Source organism: Copadichromis virginalis, linkage group LG10 (assembly GCF_057382275.1).
Source record: "Copadichromis virginalis isolate Kocher_CV1m ecotype Utaka linkage group LG10, C_Virginalis_male_GT1.1, whole genome shotgun sequence".
Taxonomy (NCBI): Eukaryota; Metazoa; Chordata; class Actinopteri; order Cichliformes; family Cichlidae; genus Copadichromis; species Copadichromis virginalis.
In genome coordinates, this window is record NC_140627.1 from 33571227 (window position 1) to 33588434 (window position 17208).

The window sequence follows — 17208 nt, forward strand, 5'->3', positions numbered from 1 at the left end:
TTACTTGTAACGCGTTACTGTAATCTGATTACTTTTTTCAAGTAACGAGTAAAGTAAGGGATTACTATTGCAAAATCGGTAATTAGATTACCGTTACTTTCCCGTAGGAACGCTGCGTTACTGCGTTACTAAAACCTTGATTTTTTTTGCAAGAATGTCTCATGACAGTGACGTAAGCAAGTGCTATGTTGGTGACAGCAGCTGTGTGCAGATCAACAATGGATAATATATCGAGTGCAGAGAGAGTATGAGCGTGCAGCGTTTAAAGTGTGGAAGTACTGACCTTACTTTGAGTTTGATTCCATAAAAAGTGACAAAAACATTAGTGTCCGCTGTGCGTGGGAAGAAAACTTCTTTTTACAGCGAAAAAAACCCCTAAACTTCCAAACAAGCACCGAGTAGCTACGACGTAATGGGAAACTCACAGAGAAACTCACGGATTCTTCCACTGACCGCGGCACACCTGCACCAGGGTAAACCTCCGCCTACCCTGCTCCTGCTTTACAGGTGAAAATAGAGCAAAAGGACCGCTGAGTCTTTGACTTTATTTATTTTCTGCTGTGTTTTACTTGCATCTGTTTGAAAGACTGAGTGTAAACACAAAAAATATTTTATTTTATGTGCTGGAATGTGTAGAAAATAGGTTTAAATGTTAAACTAATTTATTCAAGTCAGAGAATGTTGCATATAATTAAATGTTTTGCTTGATGCATAAAGTTAAAAGATTAAAACTGATAAAACAAGTTTTAAAAAGAGACTTTTCCATTTGATTACATTTTGTATGATGGATTATGTAGAAAAAGTAGAATTGGGCTGAAAGATCTATCACTTTATCACCTCTTCAGGTTGTAAATCGTGTTTTTAAAAAGTAACTAAGTAACTAAGTAACTGGGTAATTAATTACTTTTGAAAATAAGTAATCAGTAAAGTAACGGGATTACTTTTTTGGGGGAGTAATCAGTAATTAGTTACTGATTACTTTTTTCAAGTAACTTGACCAACACTGCTGAGCAGCAAGACAGACTCTAACAGAACAATGTGACAGTTTTATGAGTCTACAGCATGATGACAATGTGAGATACAGTCTGAATTGAGAGGGTCTTGTGTGTACAACACTTTATTTATAATGCCCCCCGTTTTCCTCGTCTTTCTTCCTCACTCAGTCTGGTTTGTGTTGTTATGCTTGTTTAAATGTTAAAAAAAAAACTTTAATTACAAAAAAGGCCATCCATTCTCCTCCACCCGCTGCTATATTCTGGATTTAATACCCAAAACCTTTATTTCGATTATTTCTTACATTACAGACTTTTGATATAAACATTCTGTGTTCTTACAGATAAATCTGCCAGCATTAAAATCACCTCCAGCTGCAACATTAAAGCAATAACCTCATTAATGAACATTAATGATCCAGTAACACTGTGGATATAGCCGGCCAGTCAGGAGGAAGTGGGCTTTAAACAGGCAGAGCTAGAACCACATTCTAGCTCATTTTAAGGCATTTTAGAAGCAATTTGTTTTAATAAGACATAAACCTGACGGGAAGCAGCAGCTACTTTTAGGCCGTGGGTGGGGTTCAGCCCGACCTTCGTCTGCATTTCTTTCTTCCATGCAAACTGTGTCAAGGTGAGCAACAACAGCCAGCGAGGCAATAAAAGTCTTTGCTGTTTACAACCACCATCATCAAACTTTCCATAAAGTGGAGTTTTACGGCTGTTTGCTGGTTAATGGTTTACCTGGAGACAGGTGACAGTGGGAAACAGAAAGAAAATGGAAGAGAGTTCACACATACATCTTATCTTCTCGCTTGTTTCTTTCTGTAATTCTTCTTTGTTGTCTCTCATTTTGTTTTTGTCTTTAGAAGAACATAAAGCTCGTGGAGATCGTGATGATTTTTAAACTCGTCCCTCAGTTTGTTTGATTGCTGTGTTTTTACATTATTAAAGTTTCCATCTTTGCTCAGAAAAAAGCTCTTTGACCTCACAGAGGCTTTGACCTAAAGAAAGATCACCTTCGAGTCTGGATGTGCTCATTCTGTGAGAGGTCATTAACCAACCTGTCCGTCCTGAGATTAGTCTGCAGTTTTACAGCTGTACAATAGGAGTGAAATCATACGTGGGAGATTAATACCAACCTACGAAAGGAAAACTATTATAGACACAGGATGAAGCGCTGAGGGTCACAGTTTCTTCTTATTTTAGGTACATTCAATTAAATATAAAATATTGTTGTTTGTTGCTGTTCTATATTTTTATCTTATTCATTACTACACACTGCCTCAATTAATTTGATAAAACTGGCTATAATATTACAAACACCAGTGTTTATTGCTGGTAGCTGCTTTTACAACAAACATTAGCATCGTCAGAAATGTTTGAAAATGTGCAACATGCTAATAATTCATAAGATTTTTTTATTATTCCTCTTTTTTCGAGAAAGTAAAATTTTACCCAAAGTTCTGTAAATGTGTTTATGTCATATTCCATTTAATTAATCAGGTGATTTACTGACCTTTGCTTTATGTTTATGTTCATCATTCACTGTCAGCATCTTAGCATGAAAAGGCCCCGATAATAAGTATCACAAATTAGGGAATGTTTATATTTAGATAATAAGATTTGTCTGCCTTCTATTTTACATACACATATATATATATATATATATATATTCATGTTCTAAATACAGAAGCAGTTTAATCAGAAGCTCCTCACATGACACGATATCGATATAAGAACTATCAAACACTTGAAAACATGAATGCTGGTGTGAATTATTGTGGCTTTTATGTGATTTTTACTGCAGCAGACTAAACTAAATACTCATCAGTGTAAAACAATAAATCTCCCATAAATCCATAAAGACGCAGATAATTCCTCTTCAGGAGGGCAGCGGAGGGGCGATCGGAGGACAGGGAGGAGGGCGGCTTCTGCTGCAGGGTTGCTGGTTTAAATCCCTGCTGCACAGTTCTGATGAGCAAGGCAGGGACCAAAATCTGTTTATTTGCAGATTTGTTTAAAATGTTTAAAAGAGGTTTGAAATCAAATTTAAATAATTAAAAGGTTTGAAGAGTAATAAAAGTTCCTGATTAATACTTAAATAGATATTTACATTTTAAATCAGTAGCATATTTATATGTAAATTGTTAATAATGACAAATGCAGTTCTCTGGAAAAGGAAAAGCATTGGAGATCATAAATGATAACAAAAAATAGTAAAATGTTTAACTTTAGTTGTATTTTTCATTCAAAGTAATCTTTTCAGAGCACATTTGTACTTTTTTAGCACCCCACATGATGCTTACATAGATTTCTTTTTACATGAAACATGTCTAGGTATGTTTTCGTTCAAATGTCACACACCTTTACATACGTTTCTAGAAAATCCTCAAAATAATATTAAAAATTAATCCAGAATTCTGTTTTCTGTTCTGTAAACATCTGGATTTGGTTCACAAGACAAACAGCAGGTGGCGCTGATTCTCAGCCCAATGAAGAATAAGAAACAGAGACAGATGTGTAGCTCAAATAATAAAAATTGTGATGAAAACATCAGATTTCTGTTCACAGCTGACTGTATGCTGGTGCTAGGTGTTGGTGTAAACGGGGCCTGTCAGCTGATCAGGCCGCTCTGATCAGTTCAGCTGCTAAAAAAGTGGAGCTGCTGTTCAGCGCAGGACAGCGGGGATCTGAGCCTCATGGTGAGGTGTTCAATTATCAGCATTAATAATGGATATAAATAACTGACTTTTCCTTCTTCTTCCTTTTTTATTTTTATTTTTCTTTACATGTAATGCCCTCACTGGATGGCCTCAGTGTTTTCTTACTGTGTTTTTTCCCTCACTCTGCTTCTTTTGATTGTCCCTGCCGGGTCAAATGCACCTGGTCACATGATCCCTGGAGTCTTTACACTTTCATAATGAGTTCATGCAATCCTCTCAAGGAATATATTAAATACAAGACACAGAAGATTTTAGAAGTTTCTAAAATATATATTTGACTTCCCAACAATCAAAACATGAATTCATAAATGATGAAAATTTACAGTAAAACTGATCATGTGGATGGTAAAACACATCGACCGTGGGACGCCATCACATCAACACAGCCCAATTCTCGGAATTATTGAATCTGAAACATGCAGAGTTTAGGAAGCTCCTGGGAGGGGGGGGGGCTAAACCGGCACCAGCAATGTGTACCTAATAAAGAGGCCTGACGAGTTTTTGGACTCACGCTGTCATTTCATGTCAGGTTGATTATAATAAGTAAAGCAAATAACTCTAAGACTCGGGAGGATTATTCAGGACATGCTAATAGCTCGTAATAGTACAAAAGTATCTACACAGTGTTTACGTTTATCTCTCAGAGTGTCTGTGGGTTCATGCAGCTCTTCTTTTTTTTTTCTTACATTTCATGACAACTTCTATTTTTAATAATGGCCTTACATTAATTTTATTGTTATTTCTTTTAAAACAACAGATTCTAATATAATTCCAAAGAAAAGTTTTTCTTAGTATAATTTTATTTTTATGGAATAATTAAGCATCATTTTGTATGAAATAACTGTTTTATAAAGTGACAAAGTAACTATTCAGACTCTCACTCAAAGTTGTAGCATCCAAATCGATCTTAAGTACCTAAAGTAAAAATACTCATCGTGCAGAATGACGTACATGGTTTTGTTTTATCATAGTGACTGATTCGTTAAAATGTAGATCACTTTGATGTAGCTTTCATATTAGCAGGGATACACTCGCAGTCCACCCTCTCATCCAAATATGCTCAACCTCTAACTCCAAAAATCAAACATGGCAGCATCGAAAACAGCAACGCTGACGCCTCAAAATGTGACAGCGAGTGCTGTCACCGTGGCTACGCCCCTCTCTTTCTTTTGTATACAGGCTACAATAATTCAATAAACACATAAATCTATTTGATCAAACATCGTCACCGTCTCCAGGGTAAAATGAGCGAAGAGTTTCTCCTCCTCTCCTACACTGCAGCTCCACAAATCATCCAAACTTTAATGTTATAAGATATTTAAACCCACTGAAGCCTCGCATTAGCTTCTGTCAGCGTGCTGTGAAACGGTCGAGCCCTCTTTTTACTTTCAGATCAGGAAGGAGACGAAGCTGCTGCTGACCTCCACTCGACCTTCCTCCTTCCTTTGTCCTGGATGTGTCCTTTATCGACCCCGTTTTCCTCCACAGCTGCATTTTTTTTATTTTTATACATTTAAGATTCTTGTTTCTATTTTTTTATTCTCTGTTTGAGATTAAATGGAGTAAAATATATTTAATCTGCTTTTATATTATTTATATTTATAAAACCATGTTAAATTAAACTAAATTGAAAAAACAAAATGAAAAAAGACTTGATTTTAATATGAAACGGTTTCTTACAAAATTTGACAGATTGGGATTCATTTTATTTTAACTTTATTTGTACTTTGAAGTAAAAAGTAACGTTTTTAAAAAACAGTAAAAAGTTTTTTAATCTTTTCCACATTTCATTTCATATTTTACATGAACTGCAACAGATAATTTCTTAAGTTCAAAGGTATAATATTAATATGAGTAATTCATTAAAATATACGGTAGATGAAAACATCTAAAAACACAAATTTGAGAATAATAAATAAATAAATAAATAAAACAAAGGAAAAATGTGTTTGACCTGTAAATATTAGTTATTTTATTTTTCGTCCAGTTATCCTCTTTTTAAACACAGTTTTATTTTAGTTATTATATTTGAATGATGCTGCACAAATAAACACTATATGAACTTTGACAGAGAAAAAAATTATTAACCTAAAGCGAAAAGCTGCTTCTGTTCATCTGCCTGTGAAATACTCAGATTTGAATCATTTATTAGAAATCATTAAATCTGGAGACTAAAATGAGGGAAATGTGTCTCACTGACAGGCATCAGAGGAACATGATCAATATTAACCTCCTAACAGATCAGCTGATTACTCAAGATAAATAGTTTAACCCTTTAAATACTTTGATGAACACAGATGATGTTTTATTTACACTCTCTTCATACGGATTAAACAAAATAGGAATCCAAAATTGAAATGCTTCGTTCATGATCTTTATACGTTTTGTCCACATGAAGAAAAAGTTTCCCCTTAAATGTAGAATTCATCAAGAAATGGATCATTTTTACAAAAACGTTTAAAGCCTGATGATTTACAAAGTCTTTTGTTTGTTAAACCTTTAATGAGTTTATTTATTTGATATTTAATATGTTTAGATTGTAATTGCATGCATTTTAATTATAAACACTTTGATATCAGATTTTTTTTCTCAGTTCGAGTTCACATTTTAAGATTTCTTCCATTTAAATTTCAGCTTTTTGAAAAAGAAATTCAAGCTCGCTAAATAAACGTGTCTGAAGAAAAGATCATATTGAAAGTGTGATGATTAAAAAATGATGGATGGCTCGGTCTGCCGTCTCTCTGAGGACATATTAGCTGTTTTCTATCATTTTGTCGGATGGTCTCCGTCCCTTTGATGGAGGCCTTTGAAGTCCAGCAGCGGACTGTCATGCAAATGGAGGCCGATAGAGAGGAGCCTGGGACGGGAGGAGGCGGAGGTGAGTGTGGGAAAAACCTGCTGTGGAGTCTCAGTTTTTATCAGGGTTTAATTCAGAAAGAGGTTTTAGTTTTAAAATAACGAGGATGATGTGAGGAGGAAGAGCAGGAGTGGGTGGAAGTGAAGAGAGGAAGAAGAGCGCGAGAGGAAGAGAGGCAGCGTGTAAGGGTGGTGAGGAGAGGTGAGGGAGGGAGATAAGAGCAATAAAAGTGAACATGTGACTGCTGCAGTTTTTAACGGGCAGCTGATGGAGACGGCACAGAGAGAGAGAGAGCGCGCGAGCAGGTGGAGGTGTGGACAGGTAGACACGCGCGCACTCAGAGATTGAAGTTTACCTGCAGACCAGGTGAGAGAGGCAGGCTGGATCCGCAGTATGCTGAGGGAGTCCCCTCACCTGGAAAGATGTACGTGAGCTACCTGCAGCTGGACAAGGACCCCGCCATGTACCCGCACCAGAACCCGGTCACGCGCCACCCGGGCCTGAGTCTCAGCCCGCAGAACTTCTCGGTGCCCGCCCCCCCGCAGTACCCGGACTTCGCCTCCTACCACCACCACCACCACGGCATCGGCAACGAGCAACACCCGGCCCAGCAAGCCCCGCCGGCGGCCGGTGGCTGGAGCCCGGCATACCCGCCTCCTCCGCCCGCGCGGGACGACTGGTCCTCGCATCCCTACGCGCCTCCCGCGGCCTCCTCCGTGACCGGTGCGGTGGGCACCACCCTCGGATTCGGGCCCACGGAGTTCCCCGGCCAGCCGCCTGCGCTGATCCCCGCCTCCCTGAACGCCTCCGCGGGGCCACTGTCCCCCGGCTCACCGCGGAGGAGGACCCCGTACGAGTGGATCCGCACCTCCGCGCCGCCCAGCAACCCCAGTAAGACCCCCACACCTGTTCCCTCTTAATGCCGCTGATGTACCTGCTAACGAACACCCCAACAATAGCCAGGTTTTTACCTTTAACCCGCTCATGGTTTCGCCTTTAACCGCTTACTCGTCACTTTTCAGCTGCTTGTGGTTTATTTTATTCCTGAAGCAAACCGAGCTCCAACAGTCTGTTTGACATTTTAATATGAGGCTGATATGAGACGCAGTGATACTCAAATGTCTGCACATGTGTACTCAGGTTGGAGATAGCGGCCGCCCGGCACGAAACACGCTTATAATCGATTGATCGGCCTGAGATGAAGTTTGGTTAACGACAAACGAGCCCCTCCTTTTGACTCTTTAAAGTTCAGCAGCAATGATCCTGATAATGGTTTCTTTTCCTTATGACGAGATGATTTTCCTTTCATACATATTCTAAATAAGCTGCATGTAGCCACTCGTGCTCACAGTAAAAAATGACGTTATTAATCCGCATAATTGACGTTTGTAAGGCTTAAATTTTATATTTACTTAAATTCCGTTTTCCCCTTTTACTTATGCAGATTTATTCCTGAATAATTTCCCAGATCGTTTTTTATTTTATTATCTGGATGTAATCGTCGTCACTTTGGAACTTAATTTAAATTTGAACCTCATCACTGACGCTCTATTTATGTATTTATTTTAAACCGCTGTCATTATTTTAATGATTTGGTTTCCTTCAGACTTTCAGATTAAAAGCTCCATATATCACCATGTCACGCAGCTTCACCTCAGTTCGGCTTAATTTGATTTCCTGCCGCTATTTTATTTTAAATTTCTTGCCCAATATTTCCATTCGTCCCATTCAGAGTATTTTTGAAACCTTTTCTTCACGTTTCACTTCTTTGCACCGATTTTGACTGGTACTCGATGTTTATTCGTCGTGGAGGTTTGAACCTGCAGAATGAGTTGGTGCAGCTGTCAGGACATGACGGCTGAAGCGTTCCCACCGGGTCCCGGCCTGTCTCCGGATCAAACGTGTGAAGCCGGTTTGAAGCCTTGTAATGTAAATGCGCCCCGCTGGTCGTGACTCCGGGCAGGCTGAGCTCGGCCTTTGTCCTCCGCTTGTCCCTGGGCGGAGAAAACAAGAGCCGACAAGATAGTTCCCACTTTGAAGTGGGAAGTGTGAATTTGGCTCAGGCTCCGCGGTTTCTGCAGCTCTTACATGTCACAAAACATCTTATCAGCTCTAAAGAAATGATTGTTAAATAACTTCAGCCTTGCTTCATAATGCGTTTTTTAGTGATAATAATTAAAAGCAATAAAATCAGTGAATCAAACTGAACAGCAGGATTGACTGGTGCACGGGAGGAGTTTCCTTTTCTTTTTTTAATCTTACTTCCTAATATAAAATAATACAGGGTCAGTAAGATCTGCCTGAGTGTTTGGGATACGCCCTGTGTTTCACACACCTGCTAAAAACTACCTTCAGCTTTATTTCCCTGAAATGACCTGAAGTTGCATTTGTGATGGACATGAAAAAGGATTTGTTAGAAACCTGCAGAGATGAGAGGTCAGTAAGAGGTTAACCACCGTCCATTTTAAGCAGGGGTGTATCCAGGAATTTTACAGCAGGGTGGCACAGAACGGGGGAGGCGGGGGCCACAGGTGATTAAAATGTTTAATAAAAAATGCATGAATCTGGTGTAGAAAACGTTCTGTAGGGAGCCCGATTCCCTATTTCATATACATGAAAAGTGGCACTGCAACAGACTTTAAACATCATTTATTACTTTATATTGGATAATTGTTTTGCAGCCTTTTAAAAACTCTTTATCGTAAAGGGTCCTGTTAATATAGAGGTTTAGAGACATCACAAAGAAAAGCCTGAACACAGCTCTCTGATTTTGATAGATTCTGGTAAAAAAAATTAATAATTATAGTCTCTATTATCTTTTAACTTAAATATGTGTTTTTCATTTTACATATAAATGAGAAATAAATAAGTAATGTTAGAGGATAAAAGCATCTTTCTTTGGGGAGCTAGAGCCGGACTATCAGGTGTTTCTGAACATGAAGCCAACTCAAAGGTAACAGTCGGCCTCTGTCGACCTGCCGCCACCGCAGGAAGTCTGCAGCTGTGCAGGTCGGTAAAGAAAGATTTAGGCGAGTGAGAGTTGCAGCTGTTGGCAAGTAACTTTGGGCTTTTTTCAAAAGCTAAAAAAAGCCCAAAGAACAGTAGTTTGATGCAGATTATGCTGTTTTCAGATGTATTTAAAGCTAAAATCATCAGTGAGACTAACATCTGATTAACCGCCATCCTGCAAGAGTCAACATTTTTGTCAGTAAGAACATCCCAAAACTGGAGGTGCACATGACATACAGGAGAAACCACTAAAAATGACCTCACGCTTCGACTCTGCCAGTGACAGAGAGGGGATAACAAACAGTCAGGTGAATCTTACATTCCTCCACTAGATCTCATTTCATTCTCTGAGTATATGAACTACTTTCCTCAGGTACTGGTTAAGTTAATTTCATCTTCTACTCTATTGTGGATGTGAATATTTAGTTTTGTACTCTTATTATTATAATTTACTGCTTCTGTTTTTATTGGGTGAGACTTGGGGAGCTGTTTTATTCCCGTACTCTTTGTATTTTCATGTTTTACGGCTGCGTGCGGTGCTTAAACGCAAGACTCTTCTGTATGCATGTTGACTTTTATGACAATAAAATAGTGGTTTACATCCACGGAGTCTCGACGGGTGTTTGGAGTGAAATCTGAGCTGTATTCAGCTGTAGTTTTATAGTAAACTGCTGCATGGGAAAACACGCATTAGAGCATTTAACGATGAGGTCATCATTTGCAGGAATTTACTGTTAATAATAAGATGTAAGAATACAGTAAAGAGCTGCACATTTACTCCTGGTAATCAGCTGTAACTCTGCAATAGAAGCTGTAAAATAAAATGCAGTACTTTTCTCTTATTGGCTGTAAGTTTAGAGTGAATGTTTAGTGTTTGTGTGGATTGTCCTTCAAAAACAGACCTGGACTCGTTTGCTTTTTCCAACATTTCCATATTGTTTAGAGTCATATCAGTTTCCCTGTTGTAGATACAACGTCTCATAACTGTGAGTTAACATCCACAAGAAGCACACATGGAATCAGAACCAGGTTTCGTTAAAGCAGAAATTAGGAAATGAGCAAAAAGTCCTTATTTTTCTTGTATTTGCTCATCAGTTTTAGCTGTCGGTGCCTCTGAAAGCCCATCTTTGGCTCAGTCTGTGCCGTGAGTAAACCTCTCTGTCTTTTTGATTTACGCTCCTTCATTAGCGTCTCCGCTCTCTCGGCTCTTTATCAGCTGAAGGAGAATCAAACTGTTGGTTTTTACTTTCCAACAAATGAAGCAGAAACTCTAAAGTTCAGACAGATGTTCCCTCTCAAACTAAAATGTTTGAGTTTTAATTCGCCCCGGTGAGCGATTAGAGCACAGACGGGGGTGGCACGCTGCTTATTGAGCTGTTGTGTGTTTAGTGTTAATATTGAATCAGAGCGTGTTAAAGAGCCATGAAGGCCTTTTTAATTAACTTTAACACAACCGTCTTGCTGTTATGTGCACACATACATTCACATAGAAATGGAAAATCGCAAAGAGACAAATTCTAATCTGTCTTTGGCATGACTTTCAGTCTCTGGTTTAATCTTCAGGAGGTTTGGGGGCTTTTGTTTTTCACCCTCCGTCAGGGCCCATTCTCTCAAAATCCATCAATGAAAATGTTTGATTTGTTTTTCTTTCCCCCTCCACCACAGTTCCTAGATATGAATACATCATTTTTCATAACAGACAGCACGACCTTAAGATTTATGTATTTCTTGACAGTTAAAGTAACAAAGTAACAAATGTAGGTAACAGAGTATATTTGTGTTGACTAAAAGGAACCAGGCTTTACTGCCTAAACACGACTGATTACATTTCACTGTGCTTTTCTCACAGCAGGTGTCACGAGGTGTTCGAGGTCGACATACAAAACTCAAACCTTTGATCTTTTTGTCCTGATTCTGAGACACATCAACAACTATTGTGTTGTGTAATCTTTTTACATAAGAGTGAATCATTTCAGGGGGTTTTTCTTTTTCTTTTTTGAAAATAATAACATAAATAATGCATTGCATAATATGAAGTGTTTGCAAATAAATAAGCTAACTGTGAGTTATTCATGGGATCCATTGACTTATTGGTTAAAAGCACTCTTTAAGCTCTTGGGTGTTTTGGGAGTCCACTTGCATTGTGGGTAATGTAGGCACCTGAGTTAAGGTGGGGGAACAGTGTAGTATACAACCAATTTTCAAAGTTTAATATTTAACTGAATGTTTGAACAGCTCGTTTCATTTTCAGCGTTCACAGTAACACACGAACTCCGGGACCATAAAGGAATAAAAGCAGATAGGGCTCTGTTTTATGCAAATGCAGCCGAGGCGGGGAGTCAATTTGAATGCAGGAGTCATGGTAAGAACACGCAGCTCCATCAGGGTTACAGCAGTTTGTCTCACAGGTTTATAGCACATAATATAAAATGCTTCCACTACATACGCTTCATTCACACTTTTACACACTAATAGATGGTGTGATTTTTGTGTAGCTGAAGCAGATGATTAAACATGGAGGTGTGAGATGTCCTGTGTGCACTGAAGCCATATAAATTATGACTTCAGTGCACACTGCTTATGTAGAGGAATAGCCTCTAACAGAGTAATATGCTTTTATGGGACTTGGAGTAGTTGTAATGTGATTACTTGACAAGTAAATATATGTTGTAGCTTGGCTAATTGTAGCTAAATTATTCATCTTTCTGCTAAAACTGCTTCAGAAATTCAGCTGACATTGCACAAATCCAGCATGAGCTGAGTGATGCAGCGAGAAAAGTTAAACTGACGTGAGCCCCCTTTAACTTTGCAGTGATTACCTGCAGGGGGCGCATCCTGCAGAAGAGACTTCAGCTTTTCATATAAAAAGTTTTAAAAAATGTTTTGTTTCTGTTTTACAGATGGAAAGACACGAACTAAAGACAAATACCGAGTGGTTTACACCGACCACCAGCGGCTCGAGCTCGAGAAGGAGTTTCACTACAGCAAATACATCACCATCAGAAGGAAGGCGGAGCTTGCCACGGCACTCAGTCTGTCAGAGAGACAGGTACACAAAAGCTAAATGTTTTGTCCTGTTACTGAGAAAGACCACTGAAATATTTGATTGTCCTTTTAAACTAACACGATGATTTTTTGCACTGACATTATGTCAAAATATAGATTTTGTCAAGTATGAAGAAAACAATTGAGATTCTCCTTTGTTTTAACTGCACAACTTAAAGGTGAAGTCAATAAACCCTCGCATTTATCTCGGCACTGGGAGGATACTGGGTAGGAGGGGATTTATTAATGCACTTCTTCATTTCTTGACACTAAGGCAAACACAAGTAAGGTGTCACATCTGGATCTTTAGCCTGTAAATAATGCTTATTGTTCAGAACTGATATACACAAAACCGACTGTATCATCTGCATACATTCGGTGATTAATTAGTCAGACTGGATCCAATTTAAAAAGGAAAAAACTGCAGTTTTCAAAAGCAGTATGGATGTAGAGACACTCAGAGAGGCTTCTGACCATTGGGCAGGTTTTTTTGGGTGGGGGGTGTTTTGTTTTTTTTTAATTCTGGCATCTCCTGTAGCTTAGACGTTAGACGAGTTCCTTTAACCCTGGAGAACCCATGGGGTCAAATTTGACCCCATGGGTTCTCCAGGGTTAAGCAAAAAGAACGAAGCCTTTAACACTGTTAAAGTCCTCAATTGCGATGCTCGTAGAGTGTCTGCAATCAGAGAACAAAGACTGAAGAACTGTTTGTTTTTTCCCAAACGTAATCTTAGGTTTCAGAGCTCAGACTGCTGTCACTAATTATAAGTTAGATCTCAAATTAGTTCAAATTCTTACTGATCGTGCAGAAACAATAATATGTTACTGAAAAAAACGTGCAGTAGTTGGAAGTGTTTGAATAATTCATGTTAATCTGTAAACAATGTCCGACCTTTTTTCTATCCCAGGTAAAGATTTGGTTTCAGAACCGGCGAGCAAAGGAGCGCAAGATCAACAAGAAGAAACTCCAACAGCCGGCTTCCTCAACCACTACGCCAACCCCTCCCACCGGCAGTAACGGCAGCGGCGGAGGAGGTGGAGGCAATGGCCTCCATGCAAACGGGAGCAGCAACGTCGCGATGGTGACAAGTAGCAGTGGGAGCAACGGGCTGGTGTCTCCTTCTCTAGCTCTGAACATCAAAGAGGAGTACTGAGGACGATGTTTTATTGGACACTGACTTCGGGATGTGGACTAAAAATCCTGAACTACAGACTGAGACATTCATCCTGCACATTGCTGTTTGCCTTCTTAAAGCTAAAGTTCACTGAAAATCAGAGAAATCTCAATGAGACATTTTGCTAACAACTTCCAGTCCATCAAATAATTCCCTGTTGTGATTGGATCTGAACAAAAAGGAATCTCTGCAGGTGATTTCCATCTGTCGAAGGATTGGTCAGTCATTAAAGGACAACCATTCGATGTCCAAGACTAACTTTGTGGTGGGTGGAGCTCTGTATTTGGGGAAAAACACATTTTTCACCTGTGACAGATGCTGTTGAGCTCATCACTGCAAATTGATATTTATAAAACAAGTTTTTTCAAACTCTTTAAACAAAAGCCCGAGTAAAATAACAGAGGTACTAAATATAATGCTGACTTTGTGTGCATTGTCTTCTCACACAGAATAGTCTCTCTCCTTTTTCTTTCTTTCTTTTTGTGAAATATTCGTGAGTATAGTGTTTTAAATATTTCATTTAGCTCTATGAAGAGCTGCAGCAGGAAGATACAGGATACAAACTGTACCGTCAGTGTGGAAAACAGTCGTTTTTTAACACTAAATATACTTTAAAGAGGGTATTTTCAAATTATATTAAGTTTGTAGAAGTTTGTTTTCAATTTAATATTGTTTCAATGTTGTTAGAGTGAAATCTTCTTATTTGATCCAAACACTAAACTATAAATGTTATGAGTGTAGCATGAACTAACAAGGTGTGGAAACAGCTGGTGTTCCTCACAGCGACAGCCCCGATGTTACTGATCATAAAACTGTCTCGGATTTCGTGCTAATTTAAATATGACAACTTTTTTGTGTGAGCTTAAAACCCTCGAGCCAGAGCTGCTGCTGAACTCGGCTTGTGAATTCAAAAACTATCTTTTTTCAAAAACTATGTTTTTGAATGCATGAATATGGCACCATGATTGCTTAAAAGGAAGTGCTCCTTTAGTTTGAGTCCATTTTTAGTGTCACCCAGTTTAATGCTGCATTTAATTGAAGCTGGAAATTGGGAATTTTCAAACACAGTGGACAAAGTCCAGATATTGAGCTCAGGAAAGTTCACGACTCACAACATGTAGAACTCAACGTGGACAACTGTAGAAAACTATTAGCTTAAGTGTTTGCATGTCTTTCTGCAGCTTTCTTCATGGTGATTTTTAGGGACCATCTACTTTCAGCCTGTTCAATTAATTTAAAGCTGGAAATTAAGTAGTTATAGAAAAGTTTTTACAAGCTGCTTGAGTAGAATCAAATGTGTTTACTTTGGACTCCAAATTCTGAGACACTTGTAGTCTTGCAGAGTTTCATATTCAGTCAGTTATACCAAGAAGTAACCATTTATTTAAATTTGCCATCCATCAATATTTCAGGAGATTTAGATGTGACACACAGGATGAAATTCTGATTTTGAGAGCAGATTCTGGATTTTTGGATGTTTCTTTTTAACATGTTAGTGGAATAACTCGTCCTGAGACATTTCTATGTCCACGTGCTTCTTAAAAAAATCAAATATTTTTTTATATTTTGAACTGATTTTTCAACCAGGAAAGTTTTGTCTTTATTTAAGACTTGAGCTTTGTACATGAGAAGGTTAAATGAGACTTCCGTAGGCATTGGTGCCCACTTCAACAGAAACCTTTGTTTCATGGGGTTTGGTTCTTAGCCTCACATCAGCTCAGATGTCATCAAACTGACCCTGATTCACTCTTTTTGCATCATGTGATCAGCTCATGTTTTACTACTCAAAACAAATCTAGCATTCATAAGTCTCTTCAGGGTCTTTGCACTGTTGTTTCACTGAAGCCTTGGATTCCTTACTCTTTACTAAATTAAGTGTGTTTTTCTTTTTAAGATATAAGAAAGTCACTGAAGTGACGCCACCCAATGTTCTAAATAGATCCTGTAATTTGTTTGTTTTTTGGTTGGGTGTGTTTTGTCTCGTTAAAGTGGATTATGTTCATTTCCAGCTCCATGTTTTATTCTCGAGCTCTGTTAGAGCTTTTCTTCATTAAGGGCTCATAACAATGATTCCCGATTGGCCTTGGTGCAGTGCCCTCCAACTTTAAAGCACACTTTCTTCTGATTGGTAGCCTGCTGACGGTGTCCATCTTTAACATGAACATCTACCACTGCAGATGAAATGGGTCCACTTTAAACTTGTACCCCAAAGTCTCTGGAAGCAAACAGAAGCATGAACTGATTGCTTTTCTTGTTGTTTTACTGGCTGGTGGCCCAAAGGGTTAAAGCAACATGTTTGTAATGTGAAACGGGTCCAGCAGATCACCTGTTAGCATATTAAAGGCCCAGTGTCTTCAGTTCACTCAGGATCTTCTTCAGGTGACAGAGATTTAGTCAGCCAGGTTACAGTAATGCTGATTGTAATGGATAAAGCTGTGAAAGTAGCAATCCTGGTTTCTGTGTATGGTAGTTAAACCTGATTTTCCTGGTCACTGCAGCACCTGGAGCTGGTTTCCAGCACTGAGTGGGTTATTTTTCTCTTTTTTAATGAAATTGTTCACTTTAGAATGATACGTGACAAAAACAAAAACTTTTAAGTCCTCACATTTCAGAAGTTGCAAGGATTTTACTTGACTTTAGACTATTAAACTGAGACACTGTGAGAAAAAGCTGTTTTTCGGTCGACTTCAACAGACAAAATACTAACATGATATCAGAACAGGAAGCTACATCCCTCCAGAATAAGGCCCAGATGGGACTACTTTCACTAATCTGGTTACTTTAGTGCTTGTAAACCTATTTAGTGGCACATGGATGAGTGAAGCAGTGGTATGAGTGAGTAAAATCAGTCAAATCTTTTTTGTTGTTCTGCTCTACATACAGTGAATGTCTTGTAAATGTTTATGATCTCACCTGTCAGACTTTATCACATGTATATTTTCAAATGTAATTTTTATTAAAAAGGAAAAGCTTTATCATAAGAGGTTGATGATCTCTTTTTTTCATTCACATAATTAGAAAAGCAGCATAATGTTAAAGAAATGTATTTTCCAGACTAAACAGAACGCCCGAGTGTTACAGTGGAGTTTGTCCTCGAGGCAGTGCTTCTTGGCAGAACTGCTGTCGTTTTTTTCCTGGATGTTGACTGGGAGGAAGGGCTGCTTTAAAGCTGAAGTCAAAGAGCAAAAGTCTTGTGCAGTCAACACCACTGATAAATAACTGGGTGTAACATGATGGGCTGCAGCTGATCACAAGAAAGTAATTTCACTTCTTTTAAACCTCACTGGTACACATCCACGCTACAGCAGTGTTTCGCCTGTGGTTTTAGTTTGTTGTTAGGTTGCTGTGATGTGGTCATAAGACATCAATATTATGAAAATAAAATCATGTAATGCTCTTCATAG

At 38.6% G+C, this 17208-nt stretch overlaps 1 protein-coding gene across 2 annotated transcripts; it reads left to right on the forward strand.

Moving 5' to 3' along the window:
- Positions 1-6872: 6872 nt before the first annotated feature.
- On the forward strand, positions 6873-16776 carry LOC146700871 (homeobox protein CDX-1-like). 2 transcript variants are annotated; one of them, XM_085471123.1, is made up of 4 exons: positions 6873-7466; positions 11836-11946; positions 12485-12633; positions 13538-16776. In XM_085471123.1, exons 1-4 carry the CDS (start codon positions 6998-7000, stop codon positions 13781-13783), a joined length of 975 nt encoding a protein of 324 aa, XP_085327249.1. In that variant the 5' UTR covers positions 6873-6997; the 3' UTR covers positions 13784-16776. The 2 variants fall into 2 exon arrangements, with proteins under 2 accessions (XP_085327249.1, XP_085327248.1); XM_085471122.1 differs by lacking the exon at positions 11836-11946.
- Positions 16777-17208: the final 432 nt, after the last annotated feature.

Coding starts and splice junctions, on each gene's coding strand:
- LOC146700871 (XM_085471123.1), top strand. CDS start 6,998: ATGTACGTGAGCTACCTGCAGCTGGACAAGGACCCCGCCATGTACCCG. Junction 11,947..12,484: donor ATTTGAATGCAGGAGTCATG/GTAAGAACACGC, acceptor TCTGTTTTACAG/ATGGAAAGACACGAACTAAA. Junction 12,634..13,537: donor TCAGTCTGTCAGAGAGACAG/GTACACAAAAGC, acceptor TTTCTATCCCAG/GTAAAGATTTGGTTTCAGAA.